Source organism: Pipra filicauda, unplaced genomic scaffold, assembly GCF_003945595.2.
Source record: "Pipra filicauda isolate LSUMZ 115617 unplaced genomic scaffold, ASM394559v2 scaffold58_size5111680_pilon, whole genome shotgun sequence".
Classification (NCBI taxonomy): domain Eukaryota; kingdom Metazoa; phylum Chordata; class Aves; order Passeriformes; family Pipridae; genus Pipra; species Pipra filicauda.
In genome coordinates, this window is record NW_024104742.1 from 4,226,314 (window position 1) to 4,243,950 (window position 17,637).

At 47.3% G+C, this 17,637-nt stretch overlaps 1 protein-coding gene across 4 annotated transcripts in view; it reads left to right on the plus strand.

Annotated features, from left to right (window-relative positions):
* GAB3 (GRB2 associated binding protein 3) overlaps nt 1-17,637 on the plus strand; it is a 65,356-nt gene that overhangs the window by 32,324 nt on the left and 15,395 nt on the right. For all 4 annotated transcript variants that reach the window (XR_005565970.1, XM_027716564.2, XM_027716565.2 and 1 more), the window contains exon 2: nt 11,058-11,361. Coding sequence is in view for 3 of the 4 variants with exons in the window: in XM_027716564.2 (XP_027572365.1) it covers nt 11,058-11,361 (304 nt within the window). In the remaining variant the exon portion in view is untranslated. The remainder of the gene's footprint in view (nt 1-11,057; nt 11,362-17,637) is intronic.

Here is a 17,637-nt window from a genome sequence, read left to right on the forward strand (position 1 = left end):
TTTTTGGGAATCTGCATTTCTCAGGGCTTCCTGTCAAGAGGAGGACCTGGCCCCCTCGGAGCAAATGGGAGTGTTGCCACTTACATCAGTGGAGTTTAAATGTCACCGCAAAGGCCGGGTGGTTCCCGTGGGACAGATTTCCAGCCAATACGTAGATCCCAGTGGAGATCTTTGAGTCTGTATAGCTAGAAGCATGCAATGAAATCAGTGTCCCCCTCCACATGCCTAAAACCAGAGCTCATCTGTATACTAGACGGCTGCTGTTATGATATTGGACCTGTTCCTATTTTTCTTTCTATCTTTGTACATACGTGCAGAGAGGTTGGTTTTTATTTTCAACAAAAGTGACCTGTTCTCTACGAGTCCTCCCACACATGTGTGCCTCCTCCCTGTTTTTCTGCTTGCCTCCTGCACACTTCCTTTCTCCAGGCAATTTTAGGAGTGAAATGAAGTGCAAAGGTCAAAGTCTTTGCAGTGTGTAGCCGTGAAGTCAATAAGGATGTAAAAAAGAATAGTGGCCCACAGTGCCTGTGGAGGATACGGCTTTTTCCCCCTGTGCTCACCCAAATCAGCTGAGCAGAACACCGAACACTGCTGCATTTCCTGACACTGAACCACGTTGTTATGACCAGGCAAAAGTGCTACAGCCTAAAGATTTGCAGCTTTTATTCTGATCCTGCCGGCTACTCTGCTTTTCTTCATTAGATGTGACAGCGTGTTGTTGAAGGGTTTAGTTTTTTTTTAAAAAAAGCGGCATTGTAGTCCCCTAGTAAAAGAGTTACTTGCCCAATTTCCTGTTTATGCTGGAGCCACGGCATCATGTGAGCACAGACAGTTGTAGATAGGCTGGCGACTGTTGCTGACCTCACGCCACATGTTCAGTTAACAAGGTGAAACAGCAAAATTTGCTCTGTTTGTGTAAAGAATACTGAGAAAACTTCCAGTTCCAAGTAAAATAGAGGGAGAGGGAGTCCCGATAGCTTAAGGCAGGGCACAATCTTCAGGCAGTTCTTTCTAGTCTTTAACTGCTTTGCACATCTGTATTCCCATTGTGCTTGCGAGTGACAAGAAAGGGGATTAGCCCCAACTCTATTTCTTTCCTTAGTGAAGCAGGTTTGGAGTCCTTCCATAAAAGCTATTAGTTTAGCAAATTTGCTCAAAATTTGTTCAAACTTCAATCCCTTTGATATATGCATTTTCCTATACTTGCTTCTAAAACTGACTGAAGACTGCTGTGACTTAGCTAGCTTCGGTTTTCCAGCAGATGTTTATATCCAGCATTTGTATTTTAGAACTGTTGCTTCTTAAACAACCTGGGAGCAACCTATTTTTTATTAAGATCTCAAGGATCCATGCAGAATCTTCTAAAAATCCTTTAAGACTATGCAAGACTTTTGGATTAAAGCCATTCTAAGAAATTGAAGTTTAGCTCTATTCAGGATTATGTCTTATCACTAAAGTCGATATTAAAGAATCCGAATTTTACTTTTTCACTGACCAGAGGAGTGGCACCAGGCCAGATCAGAAGTCCTCTGTCCATCAACCTCTGCTACCTTATGCAGGTAAAAAAGGATTTCAGATGTAAAAGTTTCACTGCATATTGTCTGAAGGCAAACACACAGGTGGGAGTGCATCCATGTATGGAGGTGTATGGAGAAGCATTCCCAGTTATCAGGAACTCAGTGTAACTTCAGAGGCAGGTGTATCCCTGTGACAGGTGAACAAATCACATCATATACAGTCTGTAATGATCATGTACCAGTTGTCAAGTGCTTTAAGATTCAAAGGTGAAAAAAAGCACTCCAGAAATTTAAGCTGTATTCAGGATGATAATGTCATTTTAGATACTACATATGAACATGAAGGGAGGGAATATGGAACTAAAACTCTTGGCTAACTGGGGAGCCTATAAACATCCTCACATAAAGAGTCCTGCCTGTAAGTCTTCACTGTCAGGGAGCTTAAATGCCTGCAAAAATGTAGCAGCTGTCAGGTGGTGTCATTTGGGGGGCAGTTTGGGAGGAGATCCTTAAATGGCTTTAATCACTCCAGTGCTGTCTTCTGCAGTTGGGACCTCTGCTCTGAGCTGCGACCTACTTTATATCTATGAAAAGTGGAAAAAGACGGACAAAACGAAACAGAGACTATGAGGATGCTCACGGTGTGAGTCACATCCACCCCTGGTGCCCCAGCAGTTTGGTTCCCCCACCCACCGTCACTGCCCGGGATACAGTGTGCCAGGATGCAGGACAGGGTCCTCCTGCCTGCCCAGGGCAGGGGCAAGGTCAGCTGGCCAAAATCAGCTTCCCTCCATCCAGGGCTTTTGCTCACCCATCACAGGATCCTCTCGATCCAAGCTGGCGGCCCAGTGGAAGCGCTGGCAGCCCAGAGGGAAGGCGGCCATCCTGGGGCCAAGGCTGTTCCCTTGTGCAGATCTCACACCACAGCTGGCTTTCTTTCCCTCAGCCTGATTTTTCATCAGTTCTCCAGATCCCTTTGGGCACAGCTTTATAGTGATGCCGAGTCACAAAAATTCCGGTTGTTTCCTGAAAGCGTGTGAGAACATCTTTACCGTCTTGTTAGTCCCAATGAAACACAGCCAAGTGCAGCTGGGGAGTTACTTCATTTTTTTATTAATACCAACTGTGTCTTTTTCCTGGCGCCCTGCAGATGCTGCCGAGATTGCCGGCTGGTCCTGGTCTCTTGGTGCTCCTGACAAACCCCACTCAGCCACAAACCCCTTCCTGGGAGGTGCAGCTCTCCGGGGCACGGCTGGGCTCCTGCCCTGTGGTGGAAATTAGCCATAATTTCATAATGGCTGATCCTTATGCATTCTATAAATGAGCTCAAAGAGGCCTGTACATATTGGCAGGGCAGCTGTTAACAAGGAAAGCTCCAAGCTGTCAGCACCATTGCTGTTAAAATAGGAGGAAGAATAGAGAAGTGATGCCCTGGGCTGGCAGTTGGGAGGGCAACTCATTGACTCCATGCCTGTGTCAGGATGTCACTGTGAAAGAAATACACTGAAATAGGATTGTCATCCTACCACCACTTCTTTGGTGTTTTGTTGCTGTGTATTTCACAGGTAGGGCTTTACCAGCCCCGAGGCATTTCCATAGCCACAGCATGACCACAGCACCAGCATTTCTTCTCTGCAGGACAGCCCCTTGAGATCCACCTAACGGGAGCCATGGGAAAAGCCTGGAGACCACAGCAGTGCTGCTCCCCTTCAGCCAGAAGTGTCCTGTCAGACAATTTCTACTCCTCTTAGGCAAGGGACTGTCGCCTTGCCAGTGTCCTCAGAGGAAATCTCTAATCAAAATGCTTGTGAGAATCACAGTTCTTGGTTCTTTACTGGTCTTACTAAAGGACAGGGGACGTGATTGAAATGACATTTCTTCATCCAAGTGTCTGGCTCCTTTCTCCCTCCCCAAAATGCAGTGGTTTTACTAATAACTTTATTTTCAGAACTTGTTTTCTTACCTTCCACAAGGTTTTTAAGAAATTAAAACTCCCAAGTTTTTGGGTCACTATGGCTTTGACCCTTCATGCCCTAACAAACCCATTAGCATTACAAAGAATCTGCATGTTTATTAAACAGCAATGACTCATTCTGTTGCAGATGTTTGTATATGTAAAGCACTGTAAATATTATGGATTAAGATGGAGAGCTGGCAATGGGAATGTGTGTAGGTTAGCAGGCAATGTAAGACTCTGGGATTTTTTTTCTCCTTTTTTTAAGTGTGTATCATTTTTTCTTCACAAACCACAGGTTTCTTTCTGTAAAACACAGAACAAAGGAAACCTGTCTGCTTCTACAGGATGTCCTCTTAGATGCTTTATTACAAAGCTCTCATTGCACTTGCGGTGCAGGAAATTTTCTGACTGGTGTTTTTCGTCAGTTGATGTAACTGTATCACCTTGAAGGGAAGAAGGTATTTCCCCTTGCACTATGTACCCGTCACATCTCCTCCGAGGAAGACTCATGCCAACTTTCTTGAAAAAAGGTTCATTTAGAGTCATACTGAAACTACCACAATCAGAAAGACAAGTGACTCAGTAAAGGACTCATGACATAGCAGATGGAAATCCAGTGTTAGTCTGTATTCTGCCCTGAACTCGTGTGATGGCCCCTGGCACAGGATGAGCCAGACCTTTTGTGCCAGTCTATGTGGAAAGTTGTTGTGTGTGGAAACACTGGTTAGCCTCAAGCCTTCTTCCCACCAGAGCTGAGCCCTAACCTTGAGAAAATAAAGGTGCAGTGGGCATGAACAGGCAGGGGAAGGGAGAACTGATGCCTTTCCAGAAGCTCCAGGAATGCACCTCAACTTCCAGAGACCCAAGCAAAGGGACAAAAATGACTGGAGAAAATTTCTCCTTCTATTCTCCAGGTTAAATAAAATTATGTGGCTGTAGAGGCACAGGAAGGGCCTAAGGGAGGAGTATCCCTCTCTGAAATTGAGTATTTATTGATTTTTCTTTCTCAGTCATAAACCATGAGTTTCAACCTCTCACTGCTGAAGAAGTTTGTGAGAGCTGAGAAGAAATTAGGGCAGACAAAAATCCAAGAGAAGCATTAAACCAGTAGTTGATGGTCAATGAGCTCATCTGCTCCCGGAAAGCTGCACAGGGACACACTGGAAGGGACAAGCTGGCAGCCTCATCAGGGAGAGATTTATTATGCAGAGCTGATGGGTGCTGCAGATCAACAGCCACAACTGAAACAGCAAAACCATAACTCCAGCTGGGGGAGAGGCCGAGCGGTTTAAGAGGTCTTTTTCATCTCAGATTTCTGTGAGTGAGTAAATGAAGTGTTATTGCTGAGCCCTGCAGGCTGCCCAGCAGAAGGTGTGAGCCCTCCTGCAAGGGTCTCTCAGTCCAAGGAGTGTGAGTTGCATGGGGTTGCTCTTGAAAGAGTGGCACAAAGAGCTCCCAACAATGTCCTCTTTGAATACAATTATGTTTGCTGGGAGCTGGTCCTGACTCCTTCCTGGTACAGGCCCCTCTTGCAGGGACTGTACTCTGCAGTCCCAACATCTCCCACGCTGTGTAGGCAGGGAAACCTTGTTAACATATATGGTCTTAGTGGGCTTAGAATCAGCTGCTTACAAACCTGTCTACATATGAATTTTAACTTCCTCTTTTAAGTCATTTATAGGAAATGCTATAAAGTTCTGCCTAACTTCTTTTTTTTTCCACAAGAGTATGGTTAAAAACTGTTCTCTGAAAAAGACAAGCTGTGAAAACGTGTCTCAAGTGCTGGCACTCCCATGGGACCACCATCCTGCAGCTCTGCTAGTTCTCTTGCCCCCAGGATGCCTTGTGGGTCAAGACATGGGCCCACAGTGAGTGGCAGGAGGAGCACTGTGCACACCAGCACTCCCAGCCCTCAGCCAGCTGTGGGAGGGAATCTGTGCCGGGCCCTTCGCTGGTGGGATTTGCTGCTCTCCTCTCTCCAAGGCATTGTGCAGGATGACACAATCCCAAATGGCCAGACCTTTTGCAGTCATCCCCATTGCTGAGCTCTCAAACTCCTCTTTCAGCCAGAGCAGACCTGGGGACCAGCACGTGTCCTGTGCCCAGAAGCACGGCTGCAAGGCCACCAGGCAGGCAAGGAGTCAGCACACATGCACCCTTCCCTCTGCTTCCCCTTGCCTTCCCCCTTGCTGCATTCTGTAAAATGAAGATTATCCTCATGGGGGAGTCGTGAGCATTAATGTAGCTAGTCAAGAATTTCAGGTTTGTTGGCTATTCTGTGTTTTGTTATTAAAACCAGAGAAAAACAAACCCCCAGGAAAAATTACGTTTCAGGCCAATTTACCTCACTGAGCTTGTATGTGCTCCAATTAATTATTTAGATCTCAAATACTGGGTATTTTGTAAAAACAAATGAAAACATAGTCCTCGGGCAGAAGGTAAGCGATGAAGGTCTTTGGCCAAAACTTTCCAGCTCTCATTCTACCTTGCTCACTAGTCAGCTGTTTTTCAGCACAGAATAGGTTTGCTCATGGCCTGTTTTATCCCACATTGCTGTGGCAGATCAAATGCTCACAGGTAAGAGCAGCCCTCTAAACCTCATGCCACCTATTCAGCAGAAGCAGAGACATCAGGTTGTGGAAGGAGTGACTGCTTTCTTAGAAACCCTACTGACGTGGAAACAGAGCTATTCCTCTTCCCTTCAGAAGTGGCTCTGGAATTCCTAAAGTCAGAAATTCAGTATGAAGATGAAAACACTGATGGCTTGTGTTACACAAAGCAACGTGCTGGCGGCCGACCAACAGTGCTGCAAATTCTTTCTTCCTTTTGGCACCAAACTATTTCACTTACGAAGGACAGATGAAAATTATTCCAGATTTATGTTGGCTCTTGTCTGATGCTAGTTGTGTTTTTCTGATACAGCCTCTCTCTAATGCCCACAAAGCTTTGGAGGACATGTAAATGTATCATCATCCTATCATTCCTCATGAAGAAAAAATTATTTCAGGAGGCCCCCAAATAAATGTAATATTTTGTCTGGACATGTAGATCCTTTCCATAGTGTGAGTGAGGAGCCTAGGCTGAATCCCAGGAATCAGTTCCTATTTAAGTAAATGGAGTGCAGTCTTTCACCCTTAAATTGATCCAAATTCTATTGTAAATTTGGCAGCATGTGCAGCTCCAAACTAAATATTGTCAGATATTATTGGCTCAAATCAGCTGAAATAAATCCCTCCTCACCACAGCACCACCATTCTGGCCCTGCTGCCTCCTCAGGTGCTCAGTGCCTTGTGTTGTGGTGTCAGCACAGGGTGAGGGATGAAGAAGGGAAGCACATGCCACACCCCATCACATCTGTTGGTGAAGGTCATGCAACACAGGCACAAAAACAGGGATGGCAGGAAGAACTGTAACGGGGAAAAGAGGAGGCAGCCTTGTGATTGGAAAGGGTAAAAAGAAAACTACCAGGGGTGTAAAACTATGTAAAACCCACCGTGCTCTGCCACAGGGCTGGGGTGGGCAGTGGGGAAGGGCATGACTGCCTGCCTTGCAGACAGCGAGTGCGAGGTGCCTGGCACCCTCTGCTCATGGCTGCACGATCTGACTGGGTCCCTGTGAGCTAAAAGCTGCTGCCAAAGGCTTGTCTGGCCAAGGCTTGCCACAGCTGGGCTCCCAGTGACCCCAGCGTGCTGCCTCCCCTTCCCCTGGGGAAAGGAGATAATGTAGCAAATTGCAGGCAAACTCCAGGAAAATGGGGAGAGGATATTTGACTCGGAGATAAAAGCCTCCTGCTTTTAGGTTTGCCAGAACCAAAACCCCTGCTTTGCCTACACCACGGAGCAGGGCGAGTCCTATGAATTGGCAATGGCGAACCTGTTCTTGTCCTCTTGCAGGCATGCTGCAAGTGGCTCAAAACCCCTGTGCATTGTAGGATAAGCAAAACCGTTTTGAAGACAACATTTTGTGAGTAAAGGCACATATTGAGGAAAGTTTCAGAATGGAAATGAGTCAAGAGAGACAGTGATGGGACTGGATATGTCAAAGAGGAGATGGTCCTTCAACCCCACCCATGAAGGCAGCTGTGTCATTGTGTCAGCAGCTGATGCCACTTGTTCCCTAGAGAGTGGAGGACAAAGAAAGGAGCCTGGAGAAGCAAGGTGTGAGTGCACTTTGTGTGTGTGGATGCAGTTTGATGGTACAATTAAGCTGCTGTTTAGATGTTAAGAGCAGGCACCCAGGGAAGAGCTGGTCATATCCCCTCCCACTCTCCTACCCCCTCCCTGATGCTGGCCTGTCTGTGTCCAGCCAAGGCTGGGTGCTGGGGCACTGGGCTGGCAGCACTCCTCATTTCCCAGTGTTGGATGAGGCAGTTTTGCCCCTGAGAGAGCTCCCTTTGGTGGCAGGCATGGAGCACCCCTGGCACAGGGCAATGGGTGAGCTCGACGGGTGGTTCCAGCAGACTCCCCATCGTCCTGTGCTGCTGCCACCCTGCCATGGCACCTGCACTGCTTTCAGGAGGGGTTGAGTGCTTGTATGTCCGTGAAGATCTGAGCCCGTGAATGCTGATTCACCTGCACTGCTGACTCAGGCTGCCATCCCTCAGCGCCCCTCCCTCCCCTCCACTCCAGCTTCAGCGGCGGGTCAGCAGCACAGCCAGGGTATCTGCTTTGGTCTCTACAGCTCACAACGAGATACCACCACCAGGCTCAGAGCACATTAATATTTGGGGCACTGAACAGCAGCAGCCAGGGACTGTTGGCTTGTTTGAGTTTACAATATCACCAAAGGGCAGTTCCTCTGTCTCACTCCACCCCCGACTTCCTCCGTGTTTCCTACAGTCCATGTATTACCCCCACAAGAAAAATCTACTTGTTTTTCAGCTGGACAGGGGGCTGGCCGGCTGCATGGGCCCCACCACGAGCCTGGGGAAGGTGGTGAGGGTGGCCCTGCAGGAGATGGAGCAGGGAGGCCCACCCTTCCCAAGGGCAGTGCAGATTTGGGCAGCTATCTGGCTGTTTCCCCTCAGCCCTGTTTTCATGACTGTTCAGCTACGATAGCCAGTCTTTTCTCTGAGAGCCCTGCTCTCCTCTCCCATCATAAACCACTCTGACCAAGCACCTCTCCACCTCCAATCTCACAGCTCCAGCCAGACAATAAACTTGATCAAATGGTGTATCCACGGGGAAACAGGTTAAGAGGCAGCTTCTCAGCCAGTACAAACCCAAACCAGCAGAGCCTCAGCCACTCACACACACCTCAGCCAGCCTTTGCCTCTGAATGGACTTTTCCACAAAGCACAGCAGCAGTTTTCTCTTTCCTCTCACCAGCTGCCTGGGCTGTGCTAAACCTACAGACTCCTTTAGACTCATAAAAATTAAAATGCTTGAAAATGGGAACAGGCACTAGGCTGTCCTGCTTTAGAGTATTGTACCAGCCACCCTGAACCCTCACTTTTCTCCAGCTGCCAGCTAGACAATTTCCCCCATCCCCTCCCTCCTCAGCTTGCTCATAAGCAGGTGATTTCCATCCAATTTCCATCAGCAGGAGCATTTAAGCTGCAGGGCTGGCAGCTTTGGGAGAGGAATAGAGAGTGGTTTTGCAGTAGATCTGATGGCTTTTTCCCTTTGCTGCTTTAGCAGCCCACTTCTCTGGGGGGCAGAGGAGCAGATCTTGTTTGGCTCAAGGCTTGTGGAGCATTTCTCTTTGGTTGTTTAGGGGTAAGAGTTAGTTACAAGATGTCACCTTTCTGTCCTGATTCATATGTGGAGAGTGCATTAAGCCTGTGCAGAACTTGGATTGCAGGTGACAGAAATGGGGGCTTTTTCTGGGACTACACGTGAGGCACCTCCTGGGCTGTGTTCCACTGCCACATCTGGCTAATCCAGAAATCTCTTCATTAAACATTTTTTTTGTTTCTATTTCCTGTGTGTGTGTTCTTTTGTGCCTGGCTTCCACAAAATTAGACTTGTTTAAGATACATCAGTAATCTCTAGCTACTTTCAAAAGAGACAAAATCACTTTCAAACCTCAGCAGGTCAGTGGGGGCAAGAAAACTTTCCTTGTGCAACACACTGCTCCTCACCTCTGTTTCCTGTTTGTTCCTGATGTGATACCCCACTCTGTAAAGCCCTCCTGTACACAGGTTTGTTCAGCCTTGCAAGAGCTTCCTCTGTGATATTTTTTTCTCTACTCCCTGTGTACTTTTTTTGAAGAATCATTTGCTTTCAAAACAGATTGAGGTACTGCCAGGCTGAGCTGACTTACTTCTAGATAAATTTCTGGGTGAATATTGACAGACTGTGAAAAGCTGGCTGCACTGCAAGAAACTTTCTTTAGAATAAGAAAAAAATGCTTTTTCTTGACAAATGATTGTTGCTAACCTTTGCTGATCCATGCCCATGGGAATTCAGCATCAACAAAAGCTGTAGTGCCTGGCTTATCCTAAACTATGCCAGTAAGGACTCTTACATCTTAGTGAAAACATCCTGAGCTCACTTATTTTGCCTGAAGGCCGAATGGTTGCCTGTCTTTAAACTGACAGATACACCCTTTGCAAAATGAGCATGATTTTTAACTCAAACACAAGCTACCACTCAGATTTACATTGTTGTAACAAGGCTGCTTGCAAATAATTATTGAATAAGATTCAGGTAGGGAGGTTTATTCCTAGGAACTTGCATATAGCTTTATGAAGTGATGCTGCATCTGATGACATCAGATGCAGGACTTCATTTAAGCCTGTATGGGATCCATATCTTCAGTCACAAGGGTATGAAAATGTCAGATTTGGTTTGGGTTGATAGAGCCTGTGTAAATAATCATCCTTTTGTAAGGTGTTGAAATTTTCTCTTTAAATGCTACAACTTCCTTAAGGTTTGTTCTGGGCTTTCAGACGTAACTGGCAGCTCATTAACAGCTTTTTATTAGCACTGAAAACCACAGGAGGGAAACTGCACAGGTCATCTGGAACCCTTGGCTTTGGTAGGCAAAAAGCTCTTGTCTCCAGATATGTGCAGTCCTAGGTGTTTTCATTTCACAAAGAAAAATGTCTTTGTGGGAAAATCTCTGATATGGATGAGGTGGTGAAGTGTTGGATCATTTTGATTACACCATGCAGGCAGGCTGAGTGGAACAAAGAAGTCTTGCTCCTCTTGATCTCCAAAGGGACAACCCTCTGCCTTTTTTGTGGTCTCAAATGCAAGCTGATAGCAAGCATATCAAATCAAAGTCATGATTTGGCCAGTTTATTGAAACAACTATAAAACCTGAAAGAAAACAAGCATGGAGTACAAGTCCTGTGAGGAGTGGCTGAGGGAGCTGCAGTTGGTCAGCCTGGAGAAGAGGAGGCTGAGGGGGGAACCTTCTCTCTCTCTACAACTCCCTGAAAGGAGGTTGTAGCCAGGTGGGGGTCGGTGTCTACTCCCAGGTAACAAGTAACAGGGCGAGAGGAAATGGCCCTCAGTTGTGTCGGGGGAGGTCAGGAGCTTAGAGATCTTTTCCAACCTTAATGAGTGCACGTGTGGGCTGGTTGATGTGTTACATGTTTGGCACTGAAGGAGCCCTGTTTGTGCCCCTCGCAGGCGTGGCGGAGGCGCTGGTTCGTGCTGCGCAGAGGCCGCATGAGCGGGAACCCCGACGTGCTGGAATACTACAGGAACAACCACTCCAAGAAGCCCATCCGCATCATTGACCTCAATGAGTGCGAAGTGCTGAAGCACTCGGGGCCCAACTTCATCAAGAAGGAATTTCAGAACAACTTTGTCTTCATTGTGAGGACCACCTACCGCACCTTCTACCTGGTAGCCAAGACCGAGGAGGAGATGCAGATCTGGGTGCACAATATCAGCCAGATCTGTAACTTTGGACATCTAGAAGATGGCACAGGTAGGATCATGCTCATCTTGGGGGCTGGGAGAATGCCCAGGGGTGACAGGCGTCATGGACCTTGCTGGCTGGTTGGGCTGGGCAGGTGTAGTAGGGCTGTGATTCCTACAGCTCCACCCGGCACTGAGATGCTGCTAAACCCTGATCTGAAAGTTCTTAGGGATCTCACTGCTGCTGGGTGGAAATACTGACTGGCTGCTTGGTCTCACTTTGATGAAGCCATTCCTGATAGAACAAACAGCAGGTCCTTAATAAGAAAAGGTACTGTTTATGTGAAAAGCTGACTGTTATATTCTGGGGCCGTTTATTTCATTACATGTCCTGTATTTATTTAGTTTGGCTTAATGTAAGACACCTGTTCCAGGAAAGCGTCCTGCAAAACTCCCATTTTCTCAGGCATTGCTGGACGTGGAATGTGCACAGACTTGGGTGTATATGCATGTACATAAATCAATGACAGAAATAGTAAGCTGTCGTAGTCTGTTGATGAGACAAAATAAAGAAAAAGCAGAAGATAGGAGAGCATTAGAAGTGTGTATCTAGACTTAAGAGATGGTCCTACCAGTGAAGCATAAAGGCAGCTGTTTTGCCAGGCCCTACACCTGTATGTGCTCAGCAGGGTGAATTTCTTGGAAAGCTTCCAAGAATTAACCGCTCCAAGATGGATGTAGCCAGTAATTAAAGTCAGGACCTGTATCATCATTAACTTACCTTTTAAATGAGACAATTGGGCTCAGATAACAGCAATTTGTCTTTCCCTTGACATTTCCAAGAGGCAGATACAGCAGCAATCTGAGAGTTTTAGAGGAAGTGAGTCAGAATGAAGTCCTTCAGAATGATAAGAGGCAGCACAAGAGTAGAAAAGGGTGGCAGTGGAGGGACTTGATCCCAAGGGCAGTAATATGTTTGGGGGTATTGTAGTGTGGCCAGGCAGGTTATCTTGCCGTGGTGTCTGTGCTGCTGCACTCAGAGTGTTACTGGTGTCTGCAACTGCTGCATGGCCACACCATTACCTCATAACTTGAAACAAAAGGCTATGGGAGAGGCTTTATTTTAATCTATCACGGTTCTTGGCATTCCTTAACCTTCTCTTGGGTAGTGTCTTCTGAGGGAAATGTGAGTGTGAAGAACACTGCAGTGGTCCTGTGACAAATGTGATATCTGTTCTTTTCCCATTCGCTTTAGAAACCACCAGAAAAACGTGCTGACAGATTTTCGTGTCAGTACAAGCTGCCCATGAATACAAATTCCAAACTAGAGCTGGTAGCTTTGAGGGACTGGCATCAACAGCCCTTTGGAGCTTGGATGTAATTAGGGATATGCAGCAACCACCTTCTTCTTGTTCTGCCTTTGTTGACACTGAGATGTTGCTCTTGCATTGTTACTTCTGGTGCAGGATTATTTTAGAAATAGTTTTACCAATTACTCTGAAATTAAGCTAAGCCGTTCCACATAAAACAGAAGAGAGAAAAATAATTTTTGTCTCTCAAATGTGTAAGTAGCCTTCTCCTGGCACTGTATGAGGATGTGCATAAGGGGACGTGATCTGTGGCAGAGGAGCTAAGACATTGGATGTCCCTGGATAGAGGCATTTATCCTGGGAAGTGCCTGTTCTGTTTTGCTGCTGCAGTGCAGCATTGCCTTTAAGACTTGCACATGGGCAATACTCATAGTATTACACAGTCATGTTTCTCTCCCAGCAAAGATTGCCAGTGTGGACACTGATGGATGAGAAATGGCAGCTCTTGCAGCAGCAGTTGGGAAAGCTGACATCCCAGCCTTCCAAGGCAGACATTGTCCCGCACAAAGTTCAGCAGTGCAGAGTGTTTGCCTTGGTTCAGTGCAACGTCTGGCACCTGAACTTACAGCCCTCATCAGGGATGGCGTGAGCTAAGCCTCCAGACATGCACTTACTGTATCTCTAATGCCAAATAGCTCATAAGAGCTTCTATTTATCCTGCAGCTCATGCCGGTGAGCTCAAGTCTGGGGTGTATTCAGGTCAGGCTGCTGGGCATATTCAGATCCTCTGATTTAAATCTACACGGCTCCACAAGTTGCACATCATATTTCAAACAGTTGCTAATTGCTTCAGCTTTTTGGAAGCTCCTAAATCCCTCAAGAGCCTGTAGATTTAAACAAATTACCCTTAAAAATTAACATTGGAAGAGAAAAGCCCTATTAAATGTCATATGTTTTTTTAACTTGAATGCTACCGTGTTAAAAAAATAATAGTCCCTGATACGAATCATCAGCAGAAAGACACAACCATTGCAGAAAATTTTAATAAGCTGTTCTGCCTTTTAAAATGAAGCTAAAAGACAATATTATATGTTGTGAAATCAATCATTCTTAATCTCTACATCTCTGAAAATTTGTTGTGACTTTGAGGCCAAAACCTAATCTGCTGCTTTCTTTGTTTAGTGCACAAAATGCAGCCACAGGTTTAGAGAGTGACTCAGCTTTAAACACTGTCCTGTCATTCCCAGTTAGTCCCTTCCAATAGCAAGGAAGCTGGATGAACAGCTGGTTTCCCATTACCAGAGGCCTCCAGTATGGGGTGTTAGCAGCCAGATGCAGAGCAAAGTTACCAGAGACGTGGCTCCTGTGAGGACAACTTTGTTGTCAACAGGAGAGGCAGGGCTGAGAGACAGAGATGAAATGCAAGATCCAGGCAGATGTCAGGAAGCACCTGGGAGGGCGGCTGTCGGGAAGGACTTGCCAGCAGCACTCAGCACACTGCAACACTCAGCTGCCACAAGAAACTGTGGCACTGGCTGTGCTGGAAATGACAGGGGAGGTGGCACCTTCGGAGGAGTCAGCTGAAGGAGAGAGGAAGAGGCCTTGCTCCCTGTTTTCCTTCCATTTCTATTTAAATCTTGCTTTCATCTTTGGGCAAGTCTCCAAGTAGAGCCATCATTCTCCAACCCCCATGGACCCATGGCCATGCAAGGGATCAAGAGGATGCTTGGCCCAAGTGGTTGGGGCAAGGAAGGAGATGAAATAAGGTGGCTGTGGGATATCAGGGGCACAGTTTACCCAATGTGCAAGCTGAAGCCATGACTAATTGATACAATTCAATATAGAAGCTTTTCACTGGAGAAACTGCTGGGAAGGTTATTTAACCTGTTTCAGTAGGAAGCCTTACTGTTAAAGATAATGTTGTGCCAGGCTGTGCCTTGGCAGGCAGCTCCTCGGCCCAAGAGGGGCATTTCATCTTGGGTTTCACCTTCACACCATCCGCAGGTTCCAGATGTAGTTCAACATCTTCTATAAACACCTTGCTCATCCTGGATGCATCCCTTTCCTGAAGATCCCGGTTGATCTCCATCTCTTCCCTATTGCTCTACTCTCTCCCACAGCACCCAGGGCCACAGTAGAGCAGGATGTCCCTGGAGAGACTCCCCCAGTGGTGCCCTCCCTGCACAGCACATGGACCATGATGTTGGCAGGATCAGTTTAAGGGACAGGTTATCCTTGGGTCCCTCTTGGCTGCTGGCAGTTGAATTACAGCATTTCTGCTCTTCTACCTCTCCCTCACCTCTTGTTGCTGTGTTGTTCACACTCATCCTCACCCATTGCTGGGAGCTTCTTCCATTCTGCCTGCTCCCCTGATGGTTTCTTTGCCTCTTTAAATGTGTCTCTATTTTATTTTTTTTAATTATTTTTATTTATTTTTTATTTTATTTGCCAGTGTGTAGAGACATTGCACATGGGCAAGGGATGGTTTGACTCCCCAGGGCCTTGCTGCAGCCAAACTGGGGAACTTCTCTCCCAGCCAGGGCAGCATGCTGGGAGCAAGGGGAGCCAGGGTCTACTCCCTCCACTCTCACCTCTCCACAGGAGAAAATCCCTTTTCAGCTGCACAGACTCAAGGCTGCTGTTTGACATCAGGCTCTGGCCTCTGGCCATGAGGGGTGGGTTTACCTCTTTGGTATGGCTGTGTAGCCTTGGGGGGGCCTAGAACCCCCCATTTCACCATGTCCCTGCACTGCTGTTGCACCATGACAATTCTTGAGGGGTGGGCTGGGGTCTGTAGCAGGGGGGGAAACTGCATGGTGACTTTCCCCATGATGCAGAGCATCCTCCATGGTGACTTTCCCCATGATGGCAGGGCAGTAATTTTTTGGGTTAGTACCCACCAAAGCAGTTCTTTTGGCAGCTGAAGCCTCCTGCTGTCTCTCTGGCAAAGGGTAGGGCAGGCACCAAACCTATTCTCTGCCTTCTCACCGTTAAAAGTAGCCATGCATAATTTATTCTGCCCAGCTGCTGTTGCGGTACAGCTCTAATGCACAGGATTGGGTTACCAGCAGAGCTGGCAGGGGCAGGGACAGCCTGTTAGGAGCTGACTGCAGGTTCCTGAGCTCCTGAAGGTTAGAAAAGGGCAGGTCTGTACTGTCCCCATCCCTCCCTGCTGCTCACAACCATTGCCATGTGGTCTGCAGCTCACAGCCTTTCCTGATGGGATAATCCATGGCTAAACCCTGTGAGTACCAGATGGAGTTCAGGCCTGTTCGTTCTCTGCGTTAATAACCCAGAATGTCATTAATTTCTTTCTTATGCACTGTGGCAGTTTTAGTTGTTGGTTTGGGCTTTTTTTAATGTAGTCAGATGGTGATGTGAACATGCTTTTCTGAGATCCCTAGGGAGTCAGCCCAGTGCACATTTGATCATTGTCAACTTGCAAGACAGCTCTCCGAGTCCAAGATTGGAGAGCAGAGTTACTGTCTGAGCCAGCACGATGAACAAAAGTTATTTTTCAGATGGGAAGCCTGCAGCCCTCAGCTCTGCTTTGCAAATGTGAAACCTTGTAAAAGCCATTCCTTCCAGATGCTCACTGCTGAAACCCTGCTGCTATAAGCACCTGCTCAAAATTAAAGCAAATCCTTTGCTTAAGCTTGAATTTAAGCACGTGCTTATATGCTTTGCTGACCTGAGGCCCACCACTGCCCCAGACCTCCAAAGCTAATGGGAGGAAGCAGCAGTGAGTGCATGCTGGTAGACGGGAAGGAAAGAGGCAGCTCTCTCCCCCATTCAAAAGGATGAGGTGTGGGATAGTGCAGGGAGGGAAGATCAGCTCTTTTATTCTTTTTCTGACTGTGAATGTTGCTGTGGTTGGCATGAGACTCTGGCTCTCATACAATCATACAATATCCTCAGTTGGAAGGGACTCACAAGGATCATTGAGCCAAACTGCTGCCCCTGTACATGACAGCCCCAAGAATTGCACCATGAGAGAGTTCAGTTTGTGTTTAGTGATGTTGCTGTCTAACCACCCAAGTCTTGGCAGCCCTCTCCATCCCTCCTGATCCGCTTGTACATATACCCAGGGCTGAGAAGTGACTAGAGCAACCTGGTACAGTGCCAAGGCTTGTGGCTCTGTTGAGCTGAGGACTAGGCTGGACCTGCTGGAGCATCTCAGGACCTCCTCACACAGTGCAGGATCTGACCTGCAGGCTGCATGCAGCTGGTTCCCAGCTTTTCCAGCAAATTCTGGATATCGGCGTTAGAGAAATCTGCCATCCTGCAACACTTTGGAGACATGTTTATGCTTGGCGTGGTTTTATCAGCAGTGGCTGTTTTCTTGTGTTTGTTTTTGCTGTGGGGTTTTTCATTTTGAAGACGGGTTTTGAGGCTTTGACTCAGGCAGTGTCTGCACCTTAGCCAGAGAGATGGGGACCCACTGCCGAGCCCTGCAGGTGTTGGGGAAATTTGGGACACCCAGTGAGCACTGCCTGGTCCCTGCACAGCCCTGGTGAGGGAACTGCCATGCAGCAACCTGAAATTCCATTAGAAAAATCATACTCTCTAGCTGAGGACTTGTGCTCTTAGTGCTGCCATTTTTGATTCCTGCCAGGAGCAGATGCTTTTAGGGAGCTGCTCTGCAAAGACCCTTCCCACTCCACTCCTTGCATGGTGGGAGGTCCAGCTTGCACTAAGGACTTAATTTTTTGCATTGAAATGCCTCAAAAGCTGGGCCAGAGGCTGTGTTTAGCCTTAACTCTGTGTGGTTCAGCCATCACTCCTTCATCCCCCCAGCCCCATGTCCCCAGCTATCTAGCAGGGCTGAAGGTTGGGAGAGGAACAGAACCAGACTTAGCTGTGCTGCCTGGCAGTTCCCAGGCCAGATGGACCTGAGTGCCTTGGCCACATGCTGCCAGTGAAGGGTGGTCTTGATGGTCTGAGCTCTGGGCCAGCCCCGCTGGCTGCAGCCCAGAGCTGTTCCTCTCCTACTGTCACCCTGCTCTGTGCCAGGGTGACTGGAGTGTTATGGCCAG